Below are 19,847 nucleotides of genomic sequence, written 5' to 3' on the forward strand. Positions count from 1 at the left end.
ACGGTGTGAAACTTCTGTTTGTTTCTCCTTGATGAACCCTCCGCCCCCCCTTCACTCTACTTCCCTGTAAACTAACCACCCTCCCCTGCCCCCTTCGAGCACCGCTTGCAGAGGCAATAAAGTCATTGTTACTTCACATTCATGCATTCTTTATTAATTCATCACACACTTAGGAGGATAACTGCCAAGGTAGCCCGGGAGGGGTTGGGGAGGAGGGAAGGAAAAGGACACACTGCAGTTTAAAACTTTAAAACTTATTAAAGGCCAGCCTTCTGATGCTCGGGCAATCATCTGGGGTGGAGTGACTGGGTGGCCGGAGGCCCTCCCCCCCACTGCTTTCTTGGGCATCTGGGTGAGGAGGCTATGGAACTTGGGGAGGAGGGCTGTTGGTTACACAGGGGCTGTAGCGGCGGTCTCTGCTCCTGCTGCCTTTCCTGCAGCTCAACCATACGCTGGAGCATATCAGTTTGATGCTCCAGCAGCCAGAGCATCGACTCTTGCCTTCTGTCAGCAAGCTGACGCTACCGATCCTCTTCAGCCCGCCACTTGCTCTCTTCAGCCCGCGATTCAGCCCACCACCCCTCCTCTCGTTCATATTGTACTTTTTTGCACTCTGACATTGACTGCCTCCATGCATTCCGCTGTGCTCTATCAGCGTGGGAGGACATCTGGAGCTCCGAGAACATATCATCCCGAGTCTGCCGTTTTCTCCTTCTAATCTTCACTAGCCTCTGTGAAGGAGAAACATTTGCAGCTGGTGGAGGAGAAGGGAGAGGTGGTTAAAAAAGACACATTTTAGAGAACAATGGGTACACTCTTTCACATTAAATTTTGCTGTTCACATTACACAGCACATGTGCTTTCGTTACAAGGTCACATTTTTCCTCTTATATTGAGGGCCTGCCAGTTTGGTGTGAGAGATCACTCACGCAGTGCCAGGCAACAGATTTTGGCTTGCAGGCAGCCATGGTAAGCCACAGTCTTTTGGCTTTTTTAACCTTCTTAACATGTGGGAATGGCTTCAAACAGTAGTTTCCCATACCAAGGACCCGTTGGGTTGGTCATTTAAAATGGATTTGCAGTGTAAAAGGAGGGGCTGCGGTTTCCGGGTTAACATGCAGCACAAACCCAACTACCCCCCTCCCCACACACACACACACCCAATTCTCTGGGATGATCACTTCACCCCTCCCCACACCGCGTGGCTAACAGCGGGGAACATTTCTGTTCAGCCGAGCAGGAACGGGCACCTCTGAATGTCCCCTTAATAAAATCATCCCATTTCAACCAGGTGACCGTGAATGATATCACTCTCCTGAGGATAACAAAGAGAGATAAGGAATGGATGTTGTCTGCATGCCAGCAAACACCGGGACCATACGCTGCCATGCTTTGTTGTGCAATGATTCCAGACTACGTGCTACTGGCCTGGCGTGGTAAAGTGTTCTACCATGGCGGGCGGGATAAGGCAGCCCTCCCCAGAAACCTTTTGCAAAGGCTTTGGGAGTACATGAAGGAGAGCTTTCTGGAGATGTCCTTGGAGGATTTCCGCTCCATCCCCATACATGTTAACAGACTTTTCCAGTAGCTGTACTGGCCGTGATTGCCAGGGCAAATGAATCATTAAACATGCTTGCTTTTAAACCATGTGTAATATTTACAAAGGTACACTCACCAGAGGTCCCTTGTGTGCCCTCAGGGTCTGGGAGCACACCTTGGGTGAGTTCGGGGGTTACTGGTTCCAGGTCCAGGGTGATAAATATATCCTGGCTGTTGGGGAAACCGGTTTCTCCGCTTCCTTGCTGTGAGCTATCTTCATTGTCTTCTTCATCATCATCATCATCATCTTCCTCGTACCCCGAACCTGCTGATTCGTCTCCCCATATGACGCGCAGATCCTGTACCTCCCATTCTGTCTATGCTGGAGCTCTTTTGCGATCCTGGGACTCCATCATGGTTACCTGTGCTGATGAGCTCTGCGTGGTCACCTGTGCTCTCCACGCTGGGCAAACAGGAAATGAAATTCAAAAGTTCGCGGGGCTTTTCCTGTCTACCTGGTCATTGCATCTGAGTTGAGAGTGCTGTCCAGAGCAGTCACAATGAAGCACTGTGGGATAGCTCCCGGAGGCCAATAATGTCGAATTCCGTCCACACTACCCCAAATCCGACCCGCAAAGGCCGATTTTAGCGCTAATCCCTTCGTCGGAGGTGGAGTAAAGAAACCGGTTTAAAGGGCCCTTTAAGTCAAAAAAAGGGCTTCGTCGTGCTAAATTCGACCTAAACTCATAGTGTAGACCAGGCCTAAGAGATGATATAAGCAGGCTGCAGATTCTTAAGGGGCAAGCTGCACTTAGCACTTGCTTTACAGCCTGGAATCCCCAGGTATTTCATTCTTAGGCTAAAAATCTCTGTAGCTTGTGTCCAGCACTTCCCCCAGTTCAGTCTTTGTTCCTCAGGTGTTTCCAGGGTTGTCTTGTGGGGAGCGAAGAACCGCAAATGATGTCATTCGCTGCCTTATATAGCTTTTGCATATGGCGGTAACCCTTTGTTTCAAAGCTTGGTTCCCAGACCGGTCGGTGGAAAATTACTGACATCCCAAGATGGAGTCTAGAGACATGTGGTCTCATCACACGTCCTTGTAGAGCGGGGGGGCAAACTATGGCCCGGGGACCGGATCTGGCCCGCCAGCCATTTAAATCCGGCTGCCCAGCTCCCCCTGGGGAGCAGGGCCTGGGGCTTGCCCCTCTTCGGTGCACCGGCGCTCCAGCCGGGAAGCACGGTCAGGGGCCGCTCCATGTGGCTCCCAGAAGCAGCGGCGTGTGCCCCCTCCATCTCCTACGCATAGGGGCAGCCAGGGGTCTCCGCTCTGCCCCAAAAGTCCCATATCTGGCTGTCCCCTATTCAGGAACTGCAGAAGATTGCCATAAGACAGCTTCCCAAAGACTCCTTTGCAAGTCCTGATCTAGAGGGGTCTTCTGGAGCTGTGGCTGGAGAGATTCTGTGCAGCTCAGGAGCCTGGGTGACTGCCATAACTTTGGCCCCTGGATATATCTAAGTTATATCAGACACCTCACCAGTCCACAGAGCAGATCAGGATCAGGGAGGGCACCAAGATAGTTTAAAGAGTCACGGTGGTAACTTGCCAGGAATTCAAGGGTTGCACCATATTTGCATACACATTTATGTAGGATTTTAGTCTGGGGCAGTTGCATTTTTTCCTTTTATACGCTCTAAAGTATTATAAAACATTATGAAGGTCACAGGGATATGAGGATCAATAAGAATGGTCACTGCTTTTATTTGTAAGCCAACTGATATGGTCTAGGGTAAATAATTGCTGTGTTTTAATGCAGACTTTTTTCGTCATTGTAGTGAACCATATATAAGGCAACCCCCATCTCAGTATATTTGGAACACTTTAAACAGATCACTTAATGTACAGTGCTGCTCATTAGAAGACCACTTCCTTAGCCTTAGTTTTTTCTTAATCTCTTGAGTGGTACCTCCAGAGGCTTCACAAATAGCACCACTCTTATCTAACTTTCAACTTTGCTTGGCAGGCAAAGAGTGGTTAGCTGTCTAGAGTGGAGTCCATGTTAAACCTTGCAATTACCTGCCAAATGAGTTTAAATAAGCTTATCTCCTTGTTAAACTACCTATATCTACTTAGCACCCCCAAGAGCTCTCTCATTTTCTCCCTGCCTGCTATGCACAGAAAGCCACTCCACCAGACATGTTAAAGCTCAGAGACAGCCTTTTGGATTGTGGGTTGTAAACAACTTCTGATATCCAAGCACACACACATTCACAGTTTACAAGGTTATTCCTGATGAAATGGTCATAGAAAAAGCAGTTGACACTGAACTCTGAAGCTTAATGATAGCAAAGTAACACCCCACTGAGAGAAAAGGGGACAGTACATACTTCTCAAAGTCCGAAAGAAAACGGTGTCTTGGCTCACATCAGAAAGTTCATATAGTTAAAAGAAGTACAAAATTAAACCTTAAAATTATGCAGAAATTGACAGCCCCCAGGTTTTCACCACAGATTTGGGGCAGTGTTGGGACTTGGCTTAAAAGGAGAGGTTCACTTGGCCTTCTGATGAGTAGCTAAGTGTTGTTGTATCTCTTAGAAACGGGATGAAACATTTAAATAATCAAAAATGGCTACAGGAAAGTAATTAAAGCTCAATTGTATTAGGAAAAAATCACAGTAAATATTTGAGACTTAAAATTTACTTACAAGTATTTACTTTGTCATTGTAGGTGGTAATAAATTGTGCCATTCCAAAAGGATTGAAGTACAATCAAGCTACACAGACCTTCCACCAGTGGCGTGATGCTAGACAGGTGTATGGTCTTAACTTTGGCAGTAAAGAAGATGCCAATGTCTTCGCAAGTGCCATGATGCATGCCTTAGAAGTGTTGAATTCACAGGAAACTGGTAAGGCTTTTAAACTTTTTCCTCTGACTGCAAATTGTTCAAATATAGAGATTAGATGAAAAATGTAAACTGAAATTTTAATTTCTTGACCTTTCAGTGCCAAGTTTTGTGATTCTTAATGCACACTGAGTTTTTTAGTAGAGAAGATACTATTTATTTAGTATGGATGTGCCTCCAGAAACCTCAGTTGATTGTGTATTTATATGCCTAAACTCTCCTACCAGCTGGTGAATGTTTCAGCTTTGACTATCATTCACACAAGTACCATTCCTGAGAGCAGTTCATCTATTACTTGTGGAAATGTGTAAAATAAATTAAATATTAAATCTTAATTTTTCTTTCCTCAAGATGTTTTTGAGGATTTTCCTTTCTAGGGAAAATGTTGTGAATTTTATACAGATTTCTTTTTTTTGTTATATAAGATCTTAATTTATTATGAAAAGGGGAAATCAAATGTAGAAAATCTAACATCTCTTCCCCAATCCTGGGAGTTTAGCCCCCATGGATCCAGTGCTTTAAGTTGGTAAGCTTAATAGGCACATTGTTGTCTTAATTCCAGTTTCTCACTTTTAAAGAAGCCACTAGTAACAGGGAGTAACAACATCCTGGCTTCTTGAGCTATATCTGCAAGGTTTTCTGAAGGAATCTTTAGAATTTAAGCCTAACCTAGATGTGCTGTCTGAAACAGTGTAGAGAACAGTTCCTGCCAGATTGTTAAAATTTTTAAGGAAGATTTCAAATTTAGAACAGTTGGAAATGCTATTGAAAAGTATCTGTACTACTTGTCAGTTTCAGACACTTGGGTATTCTTCATTTCATTTGGTTAGATTAACAATTGTATGTAATAAACAGAAATTATGCAGTAAATTCCAAATGCAAGTCTTGGATTGTATTCCCAGTTTATAAATTTGTAAAAGATATTGAAAGTTTGTAGGACACTTAAATGAAACAAACTGCTTTTTTTTAGCCCTAATCATAAATCAAAAATACATTGCTTTAATGTATAGTCTTTACACATTTCATAGTTGATCTAATTATTTTGTGTGAATTCTTAATCAAAATAAAAAATGATAAAATTCTTGCCTTAATCCTTCATTGGGGGGAATTTGGATGAGGAATGAAGATGATATTTAATGTCTTCAGTTACAATGTGACCTTAATTAGCAGTATGCTGGCAGGAAGGGAGAATGGAAAAAGTTCTAAATGCAAGAGAGAAAAGTGAAAGAAATATAGCTGGTATGCAAAATTTTGCTCAGCTGTTTACCTGGGGCAATTTTTTTGGGAAGCAAGTAAAATTGCTTCCTCTTTATGAGAATGAGCAAGTAGATGTTTTGCATGTGATGGTACATTTTCATGATAATTCTGCAAGACTCAGTCACAGTAATAATTTATTTTTCCAGGGTTTTTTTATATTTTCCCTGCCAGATACTCATGCATGTATAAAATTGTTGTTCCTCACTACCAAACTTGCCATTGATTCTGTAGTGAGTCATAACTTGCTTGTGCCATTAAGGAGAGACCTCTTATTTCAACCCAAATATTTTGTTTGTGAAAAGGACAAGGAAATTACAGCAACATGTAAACTGTGCGAACAGTTTGAAATAGAATAAGTTTTGGCATGCTTGCCCTTTGTAAGATGTGGCTACTCAGAAAAGTGATTTTTGTTTTAGTCAACAAAAAATATTACCTGTGTCTTCAAGTGAAACCCACTTACTTATTTAGCCAACCAAAACAATTTCTTTCTACTAGTAGCATTTCAAATACTATGTTCTGCTTCATACATCAACTAAATTGTTAGAGAAACTTTGATTATATCGAACTTTTGATGTGTGAAAAGGGTAAGGCCTAGAAGAATCAGATTGTCTTGAGCACAAAAATGAAAGAATTGAGTAGTAAACATAATGCTAAAGAGAAGATTGTGTCTTTTATTACAGTTTCCCTGTATACATGTTCCTTATTTTGTAAATAGTATTCTTTAGCTTCATACCTTTTGTTCCTTAAGCTTAGTTGAATATAAAGTCAGATTGTGACCTATTTAAATATAAGAAAATAAAGTGAGAATAAGTAGTCTAAATTCATTCTGACCTAAATATTTCACTACATTTTAAGTTAAATAAAAATATTCAGTTTGCACTTAGCTCTGAACGCAGCTAGCATACTTAAATACTGCTACTAAAATGTGAATGGTAGCAGCATAATCCCTTACAACAGCCTTCTTATGAACATGCTACTATAGCTACAGATAGTTTGCTATCAAGGATAAGTTGTTGATACTAGTGATGTAAGAGGGGAAAAAACCAGTTTAACTCTTTGGAGTTTGTCAGGCTAGCACAGGGGTCAGCAACCTTCGGCACGCGGCCCATCAGGGTAATCCGCTGGTGGGCCGCGAGATATTTTGTTTGCGTTGACCGTCTGCAGGCACGGCCCCTCCGTAGCTCCCAGTGATTGCGGTTCGCCGTTCCCAGTCAATGTGAGCTGCGGGAAGCAGTGGCCACTTCCAGATGGGCCATGTGCCGAAGGTTGCCAACCCCTGAGCTAGAAGCTAGGAAAAATATCTTTTAACTTACAAACTGAGTACATTTGATGTGAAATAACCTGGGCCTGAACCAAAGTCCATTAACATCAACGGGCTTCAGATCAGGCACTGGGAGAATCACTATGAAACTTTATATTATTTTACTTTGACTATAACTGCTTTAAAAATTGTTTTAGGAATGGATAACCTAGAGAATATTGGTGTATAGTGAAAATCATAAACAAAGATTATTTGTCTAGGCATAATACTGCTTGCTGTTACATAGCTATTGAACAAAGATATGCAAATAAAATATGATTCCAGGTTATAAGACTAATGCATCTAAAACTAGACTTCCTGTTTAGAGAAAATGATTATTTCATCATCATTCTGATTTGGCAAGTATCATATCATATATCTATCTATATATTTTTTACATTGAAAAGAGATTTTGTTTAGATGTTGAAATAAGTTGAATAAGTTTGTGACCAACTTAACCTGCTCCAGCAGTCCTTCAAATGATCATATATTCTTCTTCAAGTGCTTGCTCATGTCCATTCTATTGTAGGTGTGTGTGCTCACCACGTGCACCGGTGCCAGAAGTTTTTACCCTCAGTGGTATCCGTAGGGAACTGGCTCTGGTGTCCTCTGGAGTGGTTCCCAGATGCACGGTATAAGGATGCCGCCGGCCTCCTTCAGTTCCTTCTTACTGCCAGTGTTGGCGCTGGAATGCTCCCCTTGCTCTAGCAAATGGTTCCCATTCAGTGGTTCTTTGAACTTTTTTCTTTGTAAATAGTTACACTTAGTGGATAGTTAACAGTTCTTACTAGTTTGGTATACTTTAGTGGTAGGGCGACCTCCCAGCCTGCAACCAGGATCTGTCTCATCCTTTATTTTCCCACCATTTGTTGCTTTAGCTCCCTGCTTGGACCGCTATAACTACGGACCACTGGGTTCTCAATACTGTGGCAATAAAGTTCATCCTCCAATTTCTTTCTGTCCCTCTTTCCCACCCCACTTCCCCGTCCTCCATCAGGGACCCGTCTCACGAGCACCTGCTCACCCAGGAGGTGCAAGCCCTCCTACTACTGGGGGCCATAGGGGAAGTTCCTGTGGAACAAAGAGGGAAAGGTTTTTACTCCTGGTATTTTCTCATTCCGAAGGCCAAAGGTGGCCTACGCCCCATTGTGGATGTGCGAGACCTCAACAAATACCTCAAAAGTTTGAAGTTCCATATGGTCTCCCTGGCCATCATCATTCCCTCCCTGGAGACTGGTATGTTGCCCTCGACCTGAAGGATGCGTACTTTCATATTTGGATATTTCCCAGCCACAGGAGATTCCTGTGGTTTGTGGTTGGTCAGCCACACTACTAGTTTGCAGTGCGCCTGTTCAGCCTAGCAACAGCACCAAGAGTGTGACTCCAGAGGGTGCTAGAGCTGGCCCTACAGATACCACTGAGGGGAAAAAACTCTAGCAACTCTGCACGTGGCACGCACACACCTAGCATGAAATGGACATGAGCAACACATCTTGGAAAAACAACAGTTATGAAAGGTTAGTAACCATTTTCCCCACAAAGTGCTGCAGTATTTTAAAGAAGCCTTTTAAAAAGGGGGGGGGGGTTTGCTTTTGATTGGGAGCATACACTGAGCCCACTGTTATTAATAACCCTGCAGTTGCCCCCTCCAACAAGATAAACCATCCCTGCTTATCCTTAAATTGATCTTTAATGGAAAAGGTGCATGTTTAGCAAATATTATTTCCATTCCTGTTTTTTTCTTTAGCTGAAGCAAAAAAGTCTGCTGAAACAAATTACCTTTCATGTCCATTCTTTGACCTTCCTGAAAATGAGTGGAATAATCTGAGAGTGGGTTTTTTATGTTCTTCCAGGCGCTATTCCTTTTAATGACATTGTTTAGCCCTTTGACATTCAGAGAGGTTACTTTATAAGGAAGAGCCATTGAGAAAAACTATTTAGCATATTGTTTGCAGTGGGGTTGTAGCTGTGTTGTTCCCAGGATATTAGAGAGACAAAATGGGTCTTTTATTGGACCAAATTCTGTTGGTGAAAGAGATAAGCTTTTGAGTTTACACAGAGCTCTTCTTCAGAGGGGAGGGATAGCTCAGTGGTTTGAGCATTGGCCTGCTAAACCCAGGGTTGTGAGTTCAATCCTTGAAGGGGCCATTTATGGAACTGGGGTTTAAAAAAAAAAAAAAACTAACTGGGAATCTGCCCTGCTTTGAACAGGGGGTTGGACTTAGGTCCCTTCCAACCCTGATATTCTATGATTCTATGAAGATCTGGAAAAGCTACTCAGAGGGCATGTCTACACTACAATGAGACGCCTGCGGTGCGCCTATGCCAGCTGGCTCATGCTAAGGGGATGTTTAATTATGTAGATGCTCAGGGTGGAGCCCAGTTTCTATGATCCTGCAAGGTGGGGTTAACACTTGCAAAGGTGTTAACTAGCCAAAGGTTTTAGCTGGCAACTTCACCTTGAACAACCTCTTACAATATGTTATCTACTTATGCTGAACAATCTGTTCCACCTTGTTTTTAGCTGTGACTCTTTGAGTAGCTTTCCCATGACTGAAGAAGAAGGAGAGCTGTGTGTAAGCTCAAAAGCTTGTCTCTCTTGCCATCAGAAGCTGGTCCAATAAAAGATATTGCCTCACCCACCTTGTCTCTATTTAGCTTATTGAAAAACTTACTGTTCTTTAGTTGTTTGGCACAAACCCTTACATGGTTAGTTTCTCTCGTTTCTTATTATGTTGCATTCATGATCGTGTGTCTGAATATGGCTTGGTTTCTGTTTGTAAGCTTCCCTATCTATTTCTTGTAATGATCTCCCCGACCTCCCTGGTTCCCTCTCCTCTCCCCTTACTTTAAATCCATAAATAAAATACCAACATAGCATATAAATCAGTTCCAAAATGATTGTGTTTTGTGGAATCTGAAACCCCTGTACTCGTCCTATGAACACTTGCACTGCTTCTCTTGCAATCCAAAGGAGGTACATTCTCCATCTGTGGGACCTTAACATATGTTCTTAGGGATAGATTGCTATCTGATCATCTGATTTACATGGGGATCATTTACAAAGAACCCCTAAAAACTCCTCCCCATACCCTCTCTATTTTCTCCAATCTCCACTATCCCTGGGACATCCCTCCAAATCCCCTCTTCTGTAATATATTTTCCTCTGTTTTAGAATCTACCAGCAGAGTTATGATGGCCCCAATTAAAACAAACTTCATACAGGTTTTTTTCATAACATTAACGTACTTACTGTTCATCCTAGGTGACCCCCAAGAAGTTCCTTCTGGTTAATATTTAGGTTATTCCTCATGTATTAGAGGTTTCTTTTTCAGCTTCATTTCTTCCAATGCCAGTACAGTTTCTAGAGTCTTTTCTTCTCCTATCTTCCTTTTCTTGTGTTTCATTGTCTGCCAAGAGTTTTTCGGCAATTTATCTTTCGTTACTACTTCTGTAATATTCTTCTGTATGTCTGAGATAGTAATTGAGAGTGTATTTTTTTCTTGTTTAAAGTTGCTTACTGTATAATACTGACTTAGGAAGCTGAATTAGAGTTTAAATAGGAATTCACATCTGTAGCGGATATCTGCCATCCTGAGTTCTGTTGTAATTTCCCCCCAGCTCCCTTCTCTTTTTTGAAGTTAGGACAGAGGGGTCATGGAAAAATTGTAGCTTGCGGCTTCTGAGTATGAGCAGTGAATGCTCTCTGGCTTTTTTTCATATTCAGATCGTGAAATTTCACAATTAGATCTCTGGGTCCATTATTATGAGATCCAGGCGGGGGAAGCAGCACTCTGTGTGCTCTCTCCAACTTCACCTGTTCTAGAGAGCTCAGATGTAATGACTCTGCAATTAAAGTTTTTATATACCAGATTGTATTTCAGTCAACAGTGTTTTCAGTTATTCCCTTAATTTTTCCTTCTCTCTGTTTTCTATATCATCCAGTTTAAGATGCATCTCTGTCTGTCTTCCATCAGTGCCTTATGACTGTGTCTCACTTGTTTCTCTTAGGCCAGTTTCTGGCACAGTGACATACTCTTTTCACAGCAGTAACTTTCTTCATTACTGCTAGAAGATTGGGCATCAGATCCTCTTTCATGGCCTTACACTCAAAGATCTACTCAAAAATACCCGCCATTTGATTTTCTTCAGCCTTGGCATTTCTGCCTGATTTGACTGCCACTTGGAGTTTGAGAAGGCTCTTCACATTCTGAGCCAGTAACACTCTTCTTAGTTGAGGTATCTCTTTTTTAAATATTTGGATTTTTTGGAGAATCCATCTTCTTCAAATCTGCTGGTTTGGGGGGAGTTTAATAGGTTTTGAGGGTTGATGGATGCAGATAAATTTGATATCCCCCTCAGAGCTCAGGCTTCAGGCAGCCATGTTATTCTGGACCCCTCTATCTTAGTTTTATACTGGTATCGATCACCATAGTATGAGTCCCTGGCATAATATAAGAACCAAAGTAGGTAAAATAGAAACATGCATCGGACCCTCGCTAGAACACGCGTCTATATAGCATAAATTCGCATATAACGCGGTCGCAGCCATGGATCCAAAATTGAATTACTTTAATCGCAATTCATTTTAACACAGTCTCCGCTATAACGCGGTCCCTGGGTTAACGCGATACCGTGCATGGATCCCAAATCTGCGTTCTAGCGAGGGTTCGGTGTATTTCTGCACTTTTTTCTTTCTTAGTTGTCATTGAACAATTTGTAATTTTCCTTATTCTGACATTACCCAACTTTAATAATCACCTCTTCATCAGAACTAAGCTGCCATCAAGACTGAAATGACATATGCAATGAGGTTGCATGAGACTCAGCAGTGCTCTTATGCCTTAACAATTACAGCCAACACATCCAGTTTTTCATTTAACTGAAATATTTATAATGGTCCATGTGTGCAGGTTACTTAAATTTGATGGGACTTGTACTATTTAGTACAAAGTATATCCAGACACACACAAGTATACTCTTGCTACTTTTTTTGTAGCAGAAGTTCTAGCAGTCTGCTGCACATACATCCTACATTAGTCTGTTCTGAACAATTGATTTCTTTTTTAGTTCATACAAGTCTAAATAAAGAGTGCCTATCTGTATTCTCAAGGGACTTCTGGCAGAACTTTAAAAGTACAAACAAGAAAAAATAACCAAATATAACTAAAGCACAGCCATACAGTCAGCTCAACCTATTACCAACAAACCAAACAACTCAATTAATCTTCCCCTTCCTGCTGCCCCCTAACAATTTCCCCAAATGCTGGGAGGGTTGAGGGAAGAAAAAAGAGGATGCAAAGATGAGCTTTTGCAGTGTTCCTGTAGGTCATTGGATTTGGACAACTTTGGACAAAGTGTGTAAATTCCAAAGCCATAAAGCTCTCCTAGAGAATGACCTGCCAGCAATCCCTTCAGTGGGACTTCACGTCTAATATTTCTGCTGCTTTCAACTGTGATGGCATGACATGGGTAAAGGCATTCCGGTACATAAAGGCTCAACCATTTTGACCTCTATAGGTCAAAACCACCTTAAAAATCACACACAAACCCATAGGCAGCCCATGCAGCACATGAAACATGGATTGAATATAATCATGGTGAGGTACTCTACTTACCAAGCAGAGTGCTGCATTCTGCCTCTGCTTCTGTTTCTGAATGCTTTTTAAGGTGCAGCTCTGTATAAATGTCATTGCATTTGTCTAATCTTGAAGCGACAAGGGCATGGATGGTAGTTGCAAGGTCCTAATCTGAAAGGAATGGTTGCAACCCCCAAGCTGTCTGTGGATGATACAAACCTGACATTGCTATTGCTGCTGCCTGCTTTCCTAGTAGCAGCTGAGAGCCCAACCATATTTTTACATCATAAACCTGATCCAACTAAAGGTATACAACCTCAATTAAAGGGCCATATATTATTCTTGGCATCTCTAGCTGCTTGCCTCTGCTAATCAGTATCATGTCAGTCTTGTCAGGATTAAGCCTTGGCTAGCTAGCTCTCATCCAAATAAATATCTTTATTTGGTGTGCCCAAACTCTAATACATTTTGGTTCAAGATGCACTTTACATTAGCAGTGGCAAGGGAAAGGGACCTGGGCATTTGATCATCAGGCAAGGATGTTTAACCAGCCTGCTAACTTAATATGAAAACCAGGATGTCTCATCATCCAGCTTGTTTTATGGAGCTCATAGCCAAGTTTCCCTTCTTTTTCCATACCAAAAACCTCTTTTGATGTACATATGTTAAAGCTATTTATCTGCACTAGATAACATCAGCTTTAAAGTGCAGGACTTTTCTCTATCCCTTTTTCTACTAATCATTCATCATGGAAGTTTTTTCACCTGGACGAATCACTGGCTCAGCAGCTCAAAAGTCATCAGCACGTCTGTTGCTAGGAAATGTGCTGAAACTGTCCCAAACTTAAATAGCTTTTTATAAAAGCAAATCTCAATCCTTTTTTTAAAAAGTAGTATGTACTAATTTTTAAGAATATATGTTACACTGGGAATTTTAGTGTTTAGTAGCAGTTTCCTTATTGGGTAGGTTGGTCTGATTTTTTGGTCCTTTTGAGTTGTCTACTATATATTAAAATAGTTACAATGTATTTAACCCCAGATGGAATAGTGATAGGTGAAACAAATTTGAGAAATCTATATTAAAAAATATTAATTTTCAAGAGGATGTATTTTACCTGCAATGATCTTTCTAAAGTTTCTTTACCTAGATCTATGTGTAACAATATTAAAATCCTTCACATTCTTCAAATTGAATAGGAAAATCCTATTTGCACCTGTCCAGTTCTGGTGCAAGAATTGCTTACTATACAGGCTAAGAAAATATAGAAGAAAAATAATGAAATTTGACTGCCAGTATAGTTGCAATTGGTTTGATCATATGTTAGTGAACCTCTTCTTGCATTGTGGAAAACACACTAACATATTTTCTTTTGGCATGACAGTTATGCTTGGCATATTCTTCAGACAAATTGTAGAATTATTCATAACCTGATTAATATTACTTAATTGTGTTGGTATTCTTCAGAGATCATTTGGATCATTGTAAATGTTAAAAATTTGATTTTGCCCCCAAAATCTTCAGTTTGAAGTTTAACTCCTTTTATATTTAATAATTTAATATTTAATGTTATTAATATTAGGAAGTTTTGAAAGATGTAATGAAACAGTGGGTAGTCATACATCTAAGAGGGTCAGAAGGCGTCAGGACCCTTAATCAGCTAAAAGATATCTAGCACTGTTATCCAGAGTTCAGTTGAAAGGAATGTCGCATTTTAAGTTGTTAATCTTCCAGGATTGTATTTTTAAATTGGTATTGTTGATTACAAGAAAAATCACCTATAGCAAAGACAATAGTACTTTTTGTGAAGATTTGCATACTGTAGATGTAAGGAAGGGAATTTGTTTCACACAGTACATATAAGGAAAGTTCCTGATGTCTGCTTCCTGAAAAGTTCAATTTGGCAGTCCAAAAGTGACTGAAATGAAAATGTTAAGGGAGCGAAGCTATGAGGAGAATCCTTTGAGAGCCTTCACTTACAATATTCAGTCTTTTAAGAGAATAGCTGTAAAAAGGGGAAGACACATGTAATGGTATGCATACATGTCTTTGCTTTTTTTCCCTTCAGGGTTGTCCATAAAAAAACAATAACATAGTATGAGGTGTCCAATATTGACCACAATCTATTCACCTGTGATAGAGTCCTCAAAAAACATTTTATCTGAACTGGAAAGGAACAACAAATGCTATTGTGGAGTATCTATTTTAGGGTCTCAAGAAATGCTAGCCCAAGTGAGTGGTTTAAGAATGAGCATGAGAAGAATAAATGTATATGTACGACTTGTATCTAGAGGGGACTTTGAGTTAGTAGTGAAAGGAGATGAGGGCAGAGAGAGAAGATGCTTATAAGATGGTGTCTGTAGTAGTTGCATAGGTTGTTTCATGTAGTTGCTTCCATTTCCCAATCATTGTGATTATGTAAGAATCCTCTGGGTTTGATTGGCATCATTTTTTTTCTAACCATCAGTTTGTTTCTTGTGGGTTTTTTTAATGAGTGTATGGTTTTCTGGATATAAAGATGGGTATAAGGACAATTTAAAAGAACCAAACTCCCCTAACAATCTTACTTAATCCTAGGCATCTCTTACTTAAATTGCAAAAGGGGGAGGGGGGAGACAACAAATACACATTGGAAAAGGGAAAAGCTATACTAGTTTCATCTGAAAACTAACAAATAATATTCAGGTTGAGGGTTAAATCTTTCTCTGAAATTATGTTATTACTACTGATTACTAAACTAAGGCTTGAAGACAGACTAGTCATAGTTCATTTTTATTAGTCAAATCTTACAAAATTCATAATTCTCTTAAAGCTGAGAATGTATGTTAATTTGCAGTGCTTTAGTTTTTAAGCAGCAAAGATAGAGTTAACAGAATCAGTGCTGCTAGGGGGAGTGCTATTAGCATTGTGCATATCGTGGAATGAATAATTTAGTATCTTCGGGAAATACAAACTGCAGTAAGAACTCAAACAGCCTTATTAGAATATGTGAAAGTACGCGACCAGAATGAAATTAAGATCCTGCTAAAGATGGGGGGAAATGCTTCAAAAATGCTCTTCAAGAATTCTAAACTTCAGATTGCATTATGAATCTATAAAATGTGTATTGGGGGGAAAAGCTGATTCTGCTGAGTTGCAATAATGGTGGCTTACTTGCATTCTGACAGTTCTCTGGAGGGCATTGTCGTCTCTCCTTGCCAGAATAGTAATGGGATGTGGCAGTATCTGTGTTGTCAGAAATGGGATAATATCTCCATTTTTGCTAGTAAGTTTTTTTTCTCTTGTTTAAATGTAAAACTGATTAAAGGAGAAAAGGAGGATAAATGTATAAGATTATTAGACTTCAAGTTTTTTATGTTAGCTTCTATAGTAATAGCTGTTGTTCTTTTAGCGAAACTGAGTTTCCACAAGCAAATTAAATACAAAAGAACTTGGATTAGTTGGAAAGATTACCCTTTCAATCTGTCAAAACGTTAAACCTAAAATATGTATTTTAATAACAGGAACTTTGTAATTAGTCTTTGTCTGATGGTGTATTGCTATTCCTTTATAATCCTATTGCATAGAACATTATTGAAAGAAGTATTACCTTTGTCTTTATTTGTAATACAGTTTTGGGGATCACTAAGTGTTTAGCAGGGTTCTGTTTGCCTCTAGCATCCTAAATTCCAATAATGTATTGCATAAAAACATTGAGTGAAAGTCTGGGAGTAGGATTCAAAGAATGTCCTTAAAATTCTACAATTGGCCTAACTTAGAAACCATGGATGTATCTTTCATTTTGAGGATAAAAGAGTTTAATGTATGTAAACTTTGTTAAACTACTTAATTTTAATTCTGTTGATGCTAGGTATTGATCTTTAGTAAAGCTCATACAAGTTGCAACTGTCTTAAAGCAATTTTTTTTAAACTGAGTGGTGCATTTACAATTTTATGCACAACCTTGGAGATGTTATGCCAACTTTATTTTTAACACACTGTCATATTTCTTAGTACTGTAGGTAAAGATGGACAGTTGTCTTTTAAGCAGATAATAGCGTTCATATTTAAAAACTCTGATAGAATTAAAGTAAAATACAATAATTTTATCATAGTATTGATACCAATTAACTTTGATACTTACGAAGAGAGATTTTTCCTCTACGCCAGCATAGCTTTGTTTCTGATGTTAGTATAGGTCAGGGGTCCCCAATGAGGTACCCGCGGGTGCCGTGGTGCCCACCGGGGCATCCATGTGTGCCCGCCTACTGGCTGCCAGAAAAGCAGCCACCGAGAAGCTGCAACGTCAAGAAGCGCTATTGCTGAAATGCCGCCGAATTTTGGTGGCGACGCCTCTTGATGACACTGCTTCATGGTGGCATTTCGGCGGCGACGCCTCTTGACGTTGCCACTTCACGACGGCATTTCAGCGGCTGCTTGTCCAGCGGCCACGGTCCTCGGCGGCTAGTTGTCTGGCGCCCGCCCCACGGAAAAGGTTGGGGACCACTGGTATAGATAATAGATCAATCTATACTTCAATTTAGGGGTGTTTGGTCCAATTATTCTTTATTGGATAATTGTGTTTATTGGATTCTTGTTACACTATACCTTCCCAAACCCTTAACTGAAAACCCAGATTTGATTTGCTATAAGATATTGTGCACCCCTTTTGTAGAGCAAGTTTGCTGCACGTATAAAAGATGAACACCCTTGTCAGTTTCTAAAGATAGATAGAAAGAACAAAGTGATGGCTGAAGTAAAACTAGAGATTTGACTGGTATGGATTAAATGGATGATGACTATAAAAGCATAGAGGTGTATGGCTGAAAGGGACCTTGAGAGGTCATCAGTCCAGCCCTTCACTGGTGCAGGACCAAATATATGTAGACCATCCCTGATAGGTGTTTGTCTAACCTGTTCTTAAAAACCTCTAGTGACAGGAATTCCACAACCTTCTTTGGAAGCCTATTCCTATATTCAACGATACTTATACACCTCTACCCGGATATAATGCTGTCCTCGGGAGCCAAAAAATCTTACTGCGTTATAGGTGAAACCGCGTTATATCGAACTTGCTTTGATCCACCGGAGTGCGCAGCCCCGCCTCCCCGGAGCGCTGCTTTACCGCGTTATATCCAAATTCATGTTATATCAGGTCACGTTATATCGGGGTAGAGGTATAGTTAAAAAGTTTTTTGTAATATCTAACCTAAATCTCCCTTGATGCAGATTAAGCCAATTACTACTTGTCCTATCTTCAGTGGATATGGAAAACAATTGATCACTGTCCTCTTTGTAACAGTCTTTAACATGTTTGAAGACTGTTAGCAGGTCCCCCCTTGGTCTTCTTTTCTCAAGACTAAACATGCCCATTTTTTAACCTTTCCTCATAGGTCTGGTGTTCTAATCCTGTATCCCCTCCCCCGCCCCCTCCCGGACCCTCTCCAATTTGTCCACATCTGTCTTAAAGTGTAGTGCCCAAAATTGGACACTGTCCTTTAGCTGAGGCCTTACCAGTGCCAAGTAGATTGGGGAAACACTCCTGTTAACCCACCCCAGTATGATATTTGCCTTTTCTGTCACTACATCACATTGTTGATTCTTATGCACTGTGTGATCCAATATTACCCCGAGATCCTTTTCAGCCATACTACCAGCTAGTCAGTTATTTCCCATTTTGTAATTCTGAAATTTATTTTTCTCTTCTGAAGTGTAATACTTTGCACATGACTAGCAGGAAATTGATTTTTAAAGACAGGAAGAAGCCATAAAGGGAAGATTTGGCAGTTCTGAGTGGGGTTGATAAATGGGTTATTGGGTGGTTTTGTCACCTGTTAATGCCTTCTTTATCGCTGAGGCTGCATAGTTTTGGCATGGGTTCATAAACTCCAAAGGGTTGCAAACAGGTCTGAGTTTGTTTCAACCATTTTCCTCTCTTTTTCTGGTTAGGTGGTGAGACAAGTCACTTAACTATTGTATGTTTTCCCCAGTGTAAAAGTAATATACTTAATGAAGTTCCCGCAGCTCCCATTGGCTGGGAACAGCAAACCGCGGACACTGGGAGCTGAGGGGCTCCGTGCCTGCAGACGCTCCAAGTAAACAAAACGTCCCAACCCACCAGCGGCTTACCCTGACGGGCCGGGAGCCAAAGTTTGACGACCCCTGCTATATTTTAAAAGCTGGTATCAGAAGAAACACTCAAAAGTTTTGCTAGAATTATTTTAATGTAATCTAACGAAAAACCCGTTGTTATAATAACTGAACAAATATGTATTCACCTTCAAAATTAGTCAATATTTAAAATCAGTAAATGGATATTTAAAACAAGTAACTTAGAACAATATGAGACATTAAAAAGTCTTAAAATCCTTCTAAGTCTGAATCAGTCTGATTCACCAAACAGTTCATTAAACTCGGCTTCAGTCACAGCTGCACCTGCATTGTCATCGTAGATGTCGGCAGTGTCGTCTTCAAAGTCAGATTCCTTCTCATCATCAGCCTCTGTTGTGTCATCTTCTGACCAGTCGAGTGCATTGCTGATACAGCATTTCCTAAATGATTTTTCTACCATTTCCGAGGGAATGGACACCCACGCGTCCTTGATCCACTAGGCGACCAGATTGATTTCTGGCTTCATAAGATTCCCGCCTTTTGTCAACTTTGCCATGCCTGAGCACATCCATTCAGACCACATTTTGCGTAGCCTGTCTTTAAAGGGTTTGTTCAGGCAGACATCAAGCGGTTGTAGAACTGAAGTTAAGCCTCCAGGTATTACAGCCAAAGTAGTTTTCATATTTTTGGCCACGTTTTTCACCTCATCCATCTAGTGTGCCCTGAACATGTCCCAAACGAGTATAGCAGGTTTCTTGAAAAGTGTTCCTGGTCTCTTATTCCACACTTTTTCCAACCATTCAGTAGTCCCACTTTCATCCATCCATCCCTTTTCGTGTGCATGTACAATGACACCAGCAGGAAATTTCATGTTTTTAGGCAAGGTTTTTCTTTTAAAAATAACGGGAGGGAGCTTTGATCCATTTGCCAAACATGATAAAACCACCATAAAATGGATTTTTTCATGGCCAGTGGTTTTAATTAAAACTTATTTTTCACCAACACCAGTTACCGTTCTATTGCTCGGGTGATCGAATGTCATTGGTGTTTCGTCCATATTTCCTATTTGTGACCGTTCAAATGCATATTTCTTTCGATATTTATAATAAACCTTTGGAAAGATTTGATTGTTTCTTCCAGATCTCTAGGCAATTTTTGCGCTTTGTTCGGTGACGAAGACAGAG

General features: G+C 40.5%; 1 protein-coding gene and 1 long non-coding RNA gene across 38 annotated transcripts in view; one reads left to right on the forward strand and one right to left on the reverse strand.

Annotated features, from left to right (window-relative positions):
• ENAH (ENAH actin regulator) overlaps positions 1-19,847 on the forward strand; it is a 182,347-nt gene that overhangs the window by 98,358 nt on the left and 64,142 nt on the right. For all 37 annotated transcript variants that reach the window (XM_065590586.1, XM_008175150.4, XM_065590584.1 and 34 more), the window contains one exon: positions 4,266-4,443. In XM_065590586.1, coding sequence (XP_065446658.1) covers positions 4,266-4,443 — 178 coding nt within the window. The remainder of the gene's footprint in view (positions 1-4,265; positions 4,444-19,847) is intronic.
• LOC135982676 (uncharacterized) lies at positions 133-12,819 on the reverse strand. The gene is made up of 2 exons (XR_010600203.1): positions 12,616-12,819; positions 133-754 (listed from the first exon to the last, which is right to left on the reverse strand). It is a non-coding gene; the product is annotated as an uncharacterized LOC135982676 (long non-coding RNA).

The sequence above is a fragment of the Chrysemys picta genome, chromosome 3, assembly GCF_011386835.1.
Source record: "Chrysemys picta bellii isolate R12L10 chromosome 3, ASM1138683v2, whole genome shotgun sequence".
Taxonomy (NCBI): Eukaryota; Metazoa; Chordata; order Testudines; family Emydidae; genus Chrysemys; species Chrysemys picta.